General features: G+C 48.4%; 1 protein-coding gene across 1 annotated transcript in view; it reads left to right on the forward strand.

Moving 5' to 3' along the window:
• The window catches only part of LOC129657974 (antigen WC1.1-like), a 66,711-nt gene extending 61,163 nt beyond the window's left edge, over positions 1-5,548 (forward strand). The window contains exons 13-21 of the mRNA XM_055589207.1: positions 412-726; positions 1,076-1,117; positions 1,203-1,517; positions 1,770-1,802; positions 2,359-2,496; positions 2,943-3,035; positions 3,306-3,353; positions 3,843-3,983; positions 5,403-5,548. Coding sequence (XP_055445182.1) covers positions 412-726; positions 1,076-1,117; positions 1,203-1,517; positions 1,770-1,802; positions 2,359-2,496; positions 2,943-3,035; positions 3,306-3,353; positions 3,843-3,983; positions 5,403-5,548 — 1,271 coding nt within the window. The remainder of the gene's footprint in view (positions 1-411; positions 727-1,075; positions 1,118-1,202; positions 1,518-1,769; positions 1,803-2,358; positions 2,497-2,942; positions 3,036-3,305; positions 3,354-3,842; positions 3,984-5,402) is intronic.
• Positions 5,549-6,721: the final 1,173 nt, after the last annotated feature.

The raw sequence follows: 6,721 nt of genomic DNA on the forward strand, positions 1-6,721 counted from the left end.
TTAATCATATCTGTAAAATCTCTTTTGAAATGTAACTGTCACAGGTTCAGGGATTAGACTGTGGACATCTCTGGGGGTCCATTACTCTGTCAACCACCTCACTCTCCACATCACGTTCCTTTCACATGTTCTTTTAGAAGTTTTGTCAGGAATCAGGATTCAGCTCCCATCACTGCAGCTGCCCAGTTTGGTCTTCCTCTCTGTTCATAACTACATTGTTGTGGTAGAAATAGATGCACAGACATTAATGGACAAAGTCAGGTGAAAGGGAGGTAAAAGTCAGTCTTGTCACCCAGTGGGCATCTCCTCTGCTGGGTCAGGGGTGTATGGTCACTATTTCTGGGGGAGAGGAAAACCCAGAGCACTGAGTAGGGTGCTCACTGTGTCCTGTCTCCTCCCTTTCAATCTCAGAGTTCCTGGCCCTCAGGATGGTGAGCGAGGACCAGGAGTGTGCTGGGTGGCTGGAAGTGTTCTACCATGGGACCTGGGGTAGTGTCTGCCGCAGCCCCATGGATGATGTCACCGTTTCCATCATCTGCAGTCAGCTTGGCTGTGGGGACAGCGGAAGTCTCAACACCTCTGTTGGTCTCAGGGAAGGTTCTAGACCCCACTGGGTAGATGGAATCCAGTGCCAGAGAACTGACCCCTCTCTCTGGCAGTGTCCTTCTGACCCTTGGAATTACAACTCATGCTCTCCAAAGGAGGAAGCCTATATCTCGTGTGCAGGTGACTTACTGTCTGTTTCTGTGTCACTGCCAACCATGTAGGATGTCATTAGTATGATTTCATATTTTCAGATCTAATTGATGGGTTTTGGTTGAGTCTACAAAATGTAGGTGTATATTTGTATTTGTCTCTGTGTCTGTTCATTTACTGTTGTTATGGTACACAACTAATTAGATAAAGTAATTTCAGCTGCTGATAACATGCAGTGAACCTCTCAGCCAAGTAGATGATGAAGCTTCTGTGGTCTCTTGTCATTTGACTGTGACAAAAAACCTTAGATACTCATGTTTGGGGACAAGACCTCCCCCAGCTGTCCCTGAACTATAGCTTCCCATTGTTGCTTCTGCAGGAAGAAGACCCAAGAGCTGTCCGACTGCTGCCCCCTGCACAGGTACGTCAGCCCTGCCCCCTCCCCTGTGGCTTCCAGGGGCTCCCTCCCACCAGGGCAGTCACAGGAGGGGCTGCTGCCTTTTCAGACAGAGAGAAGCTGAGACTCAGGGGAGGCGACACCGAGTGCTCAGGGCGGGTGGAGGTCTGGCACAGCGGCTCCTGGGGCACCGTGTGCGATGACTCCTGGAGCCTGGAAGAGGCTGAGGTGGTGTGTCAGCAGCTGGGCTGTGGCCAGGCCCTAGAAGCCCTGCAGGCTGCAACATTTGGCCCTGGAAATGGGAGCATCTGGCTGGACGAGGTGCAGTGCAGGGGCCAGGAGTCCTCCCTGTGGGACTGTGCTGCGGAGCCCTGGGGGCAGAGTGACTGCAAGCACAAGGAGGATGCTGGTGTGAGGTGCTCTGGTGAGTGAGGGGCTCAGGGTCTGCCCTGGGTGAGCTGGGGCAGCGCAGGGGCAATGGGCTGGGCCGGGCGTGGTGTGGAGTTTATGTTCAGACATCCTGGGTGCTGGGGCTCTGTACTAGGACAGGGGAGCCAGGAAGACCGGACACTGATGTTGTGGAGACTGAGGGGTGATTTCAGGCTCAAGAGGGAAAAAAGGGCTGCTCTGCATTCTGGCCAATTCCCTTTACCCATACTCCTCTTTTTCTCTTTAGGTGCAAGAACATCTTTGCCCCCGACTACAGCAGGTACTGTGATCCATCTGCAGTCAGGGGAGAATACTGAGATTCTGGGGACCTGTTCTCTGGGCTCTGACCTCCTCTCTGGAGGAAAGAGTCTGAGGAGCCTCTGGCTGTTGGGGAAAAGCCAGGGCGTTATGTTTGGGAACTCCCCTAACCTGGTTTCTGGGGTCAAAATGTTCTCATGCCCAGGGTCCAAGTGGGTCTGGTTCCCATGTTGCAGAATTTAAGGTTCTCCCACCTGCCCCTGAGTGTTGCTCCTCATTAGTGAGGTGCAGGTCCCAGGACTGTTTGATGCTCTGTCTCCTGAAGCCCAAGGAGAGGGGATGAGCCAGGTCCTCAGAGGCTGTTTTGGCAGGGCATCTCCCTGACAATCCCTGGCTCTGCCTTGGGGCAACACTGGCTGGAGTGAGGTTGGCTTGTCTGAGGAGGCTTGTCTGGAGAATCACTGTTACTGTACTTGTATCTGAGACTGGGACGCCATTGTTCAGAGCTCCTGGAAATTCTGGCACAGAGGGTTTCTCTGCCCAGGACCTTCTCCAACCCTCTTTCCTGTTCTCCTTAGGGACCAGACCAGCCTCGAATTCTCTCTCTGGCATCTTCTCCCTGCCTTGGGTCTTCTGCCTCATTCTGGGAGCCCTTCTCTTCCTGGTCCTCATCATCCTGGTGACTCAGCTGCTCAGATGGAGAGCAGAGCGCAGAGGTGGGCTGCAGGGGGAACTGGGGACCAGGGAGAGTGTGTGGAGGCAGGAGATGGGGCAGGTGTGAGGAGGGGAACCTGGGCCAGGTCTCTGTTCTGAGTCTGCAGAACTTCATGTGTTCCATGCTGAGCTCTAAGTGCTGAGTAGACAGGGACTTTTAGGACTGGTATATGAACTCTCATAAGTCATAGCCTCTCCTGTGAGATGAGACAGAATTGGGGCTGAGCTGTATTCAGGGCCAGATGAGAGGAGAAGGTGCCAACAGGTGCACTGGGTGGGAAGCTATCCTGAGGTCCTGACAAGCCCTGTGTGAACACTGGGGAGATAAAGGGTGTGTCTGCTGGATTGGGGTATCTGGGATGGTATCTCTGACCTACTGAGGGATCTCTCAGCCTGCTGGACCAGGGTGTCTGGGGCAGCATCTCTGACCTGCTGGGGCATCTCTCAGCCTTTTCCAGCTATGAAGATACTCTTGCTGAAGCTGTGTATGAAGAACTCGATTACCTTGTGACACAAAAGGAGGGTCTTCTGGGCAGTCCAGGTGGGTGTCTCTGCCTGCCCTCCTGGGGCCTCTGGTTGTCACCTCTCATTGACTGTGTTCATCTTCTCAGCATCCGCAGCCCCCACGCATGCCCCAGACTCACAGAGGCAGCTCCTCCAAAGTGGTAGGATGGCCTCTCAGAGCCCTGTGAGCCCCCAGCCTCCATCTGCACTGCATGAGCCAGGCCTGTTCCCTCTCAACCTTAACACTGGTTGTTATTCTGTGGGGAGGGTCATTCTGTGCATTGTGTGATGTTTGTCTCCACATTAGGCTTCCTGTCAGATGGTGAGGACAACAATGACTCCAGATCTTCTCCAGGTAATAGAGATGTACCCGTCTCAGCTGGGTGTTGGGGAGGAGAGTTTCCATCATAGAGATGAGAGGCAAGGGAAATATTTTTCCTTTGATGGAGCAGTAGCATCCATTGTGTCGAGATGGAGTCCATCCTTCCCCTTCTCTGGCTGTTCTGTCATGTCTCACATTCGGAGCTGGGCTCTCTGTGTCCAGAATCACAACAGAAACACATTGTTTCTAAAAATAATATATGGAAAGCACAATTTGTCAAAATGCTTTAGTAATGCTTAGTGGTATAAGAGTTCCTTTGAGAAAGATGTGTAAAATCATGTTTTGGCTTATGGACACTTCAAACTGAAACATGGTCTTAGAGAAAAAAAATCTTTTGAAACAAGGAATGACTGGTGCCTCTATTTAGTGGCTCAGAAACTCTGAGCCACAAGGGATCTTAGGTATTTCCCAGATGAACCCACTTACTGTGGTTTCATCTGACCCCTTCTCTGCCCTCAAAAGCACCAGATCAGAGGACTGATGCCCCTGGTGAGGATTATGATGATGCTGAAGAGGTACCAGTGCCTGGGGCTCCTCCTGCCTCTCAGGTGAGAGAAGAGGAAGTGCTCCCAGTGAAGAAAGATGGTATGAGGTCTCAGACAGGTGAGTGGGGTTAGCTCATCTCCTATAATCTTCAGTCTCTGTCCTGGAAATGGTGAATTTGAGCTCCTCAATGCCCAGCCTCTCTAGAATTTAAAAACATCAGTAATCTCATGCATTTGATGGGCTTCCCTGGTGTCTCAGATGGTAAAGAATCTGCCTGCAATGCAGGAGATCCAGGTTTGATCCCTCCTGGTTGGGAAGATCTCCTGGAGAAGGGAATGGCAACCCACTCCAGTATTCTTTCCTGGAGAATCCCATGGACAGAGGAGTCTGGCAGGCTGTAGTCCATAGGGTCACAAAGAGTTGGACGTGACAGTCTCAACTGTATACTGTCTTTAATGCTATCACACTCCTTGGCAGTGAGGAATCATTCTCCTCTTGGCATTTATGTCTCCATACTGCAACATAAATTTTCACTTTATATGTGATATGCTTGCATTAAAATTTACAGATTAGGGCGTTTCCTGACAATCCAGTGGTTAGGACTCTGCACTTTCACTGCTAGGACCCGAGTTCAATCCCTGGTCAAGCAACTAAGATCCCACAAACATTGTTCAGTGGCCAAAAGGAAAAGAAAACTTGATTATTTGAGCATATTTATGAAATCCACAAATAGAACAAGTGTTTTGATAACTCTTCTGTGATGTCTTATACATGAAAGGTAGTCAGAGATTTTTAAAAATGTACTGCAGTATTGAATTTGTGAGGTATTCTGATAATTTAAGATGAGCTCTGTTTATATGTCAGCACTAATGTACAAAATCTATGATATGCAGTGGCCTTAACATTAAGCCATATTGGTAGTTCATAGACCAGAGTTTGTGGTCAACTAAAGTCTAATTTGCTCCAGACTTTTCAATAGCCAAGAGAAGACACTCATTCTCTAGAAAAGAACATTTCTCCATCTGAGGGCCTGTGTGGTCCCTGGGAAGGGGCACCCTGTGGTTGCAACTTGATACTATTTGTGGATATTTGGGAACAGAATTAACTAAGAGCAGAGCTGGTTTGTGATTGAGGAACTCATATTTTCCGGTCTCCACTCTCCCTCTCATGATGATTTCACATCTGTCAGTTGTGAGAGGAGAACATTAAATTCGTTGGTATGTTCTTACTGTTCTTGGGCATGTCCCTGCTGATTGTGTAGCCTGGAGGCAGATCTTCCCAGAGCTCCTGTGTGAGCACAGGTCTCCTGTGATGCAGGGTTTCCACATGAACTGAGGCCCCAGAGACCACATGGACTGGATCTGAGAGGACAGCCGGGATCCATCCTCACTGTAACTGGTGTGAAACAGCCTGAACCTCCCGCCCACACCTGGGCCCCAGGGGTGCTTTGTTATCACCACTTAATTTACTCACTTCCACAACACAGTCTAGTCCCCTTTGTCTCAGTTCTAATCATACTTTTCTTTACTATTTCAGGATCTTCTCTGTTCGTCTTTGGAGAGGAAGCTGATCCTGGGGAAGGAGAAGAGAGCCCATGGCTGCTCCAGGGGGACAAAGGGGACCCTGGGTATGATGACATTGAACTCAGTGCCCCAGGAACATCCACAGTGACTTTCCCATGATGTTGTATTAAATATGAGATGAAGCCTCAGATATTCTAATTGCCTATATTTCAATACAGTAATGCTGACCTGTAATTGTGTTATATGGAAATTGTTCAAAATGAAATATTCTGAATAAAGTAACTTTTTGCTGTGTTGCTAATTTAGCAAGTTCCACATCAAATTCTTTTCAAGGATTGGTCTGGTTCTCAAACACCATTTTCCTCAAAGGAAAACAAGATGTACTGCCTTCTTTTCTCACCTCCTTCATAGGCTAATGAGGGCATGACTTTGCCCAGGATCACAAATGCTCCAGGTCACTCTTACTTAGAAAAAGCATCTAAACTTGGTCCACATTCACATCCTCCTTCCTAGCAAGATGAACTTGTCAACCAAAAAATATAGTCAGAACCTGATAGAGTTATTTTATTTGGTGGGAATGTTTAGGACTCTAGGCCCTGGAGACAGCATCTCAGTAGCTCTGAGAAAAGTGCTCCAAGGAGGCAGGAGGGGAAGTCAGCCTATATACAAGTTTGCAACAAAGGGAAAGGCAGTCTGAATATCAAAGATCAGGTACCAAGTTAAGGAATTTAGCGTTCTGTTTCTGGGAAGATGCAAGCCTCTGGACTCACTGGATTCATTCCTTCCATATGGCAGCTCAGCTATCTGGGGCCAACCCTGTTTCTTTGTTCACCTCAAGGAGCAGCAGATGGCTGCTTCTTGCTTTTCCCAGCTCCTCAGCAATCACCATGGGGAGTGGCAGCATCCCCTGGGCCACAGTTTTGGGAGCCCTCACTCACATTTGGAGGCCAGAAATTGCTGATGGCTGTCATATTTCTTGTTTACTGATATGGCAGGAGATATTTTCATTTCACAAACTCATGGAAAAAACCCAATCCTGTATGTTCTTCTCTGAGATGTCACATCACCTGTTTTTAACCTATTCTTGGTCACCAGACTTGGATGTGAGTTTCAAAGTGGGACATTGGCTTGTGAGAGAGAATAGATACAGCTTTCCTTATCCTGCCTAAATTTTCATGGACCAGTTAAAAATCTAACTCTAGGTAACTGTGTCTCCCTTTTTCATTACTCATTCCCTAGGTTACTTTATCTGTTTATTTCTCAAGCAGATATAGATTCCTTTTTGCTCTTCTCCCATGTCTAGTTGGTTATCAAATCCTTATGAATCCATTC

This window comes from Bubalus kerabau, chromosome 1, assembly GCF_029407905.1.
Source record: "Bubalus kerabau isolate K-KA32 ecotype Philippines breed swamp buffalo chromosome 1, PCC_UOA_SB_1v2, whole genome shotgun sequence".
NCBI classification, from domain to species: Eukaryota; Metazoa; Chordata; class Mammalia; order Artiodactyla; family Bovidae; genus Bubalus; species Bubalus kerabau.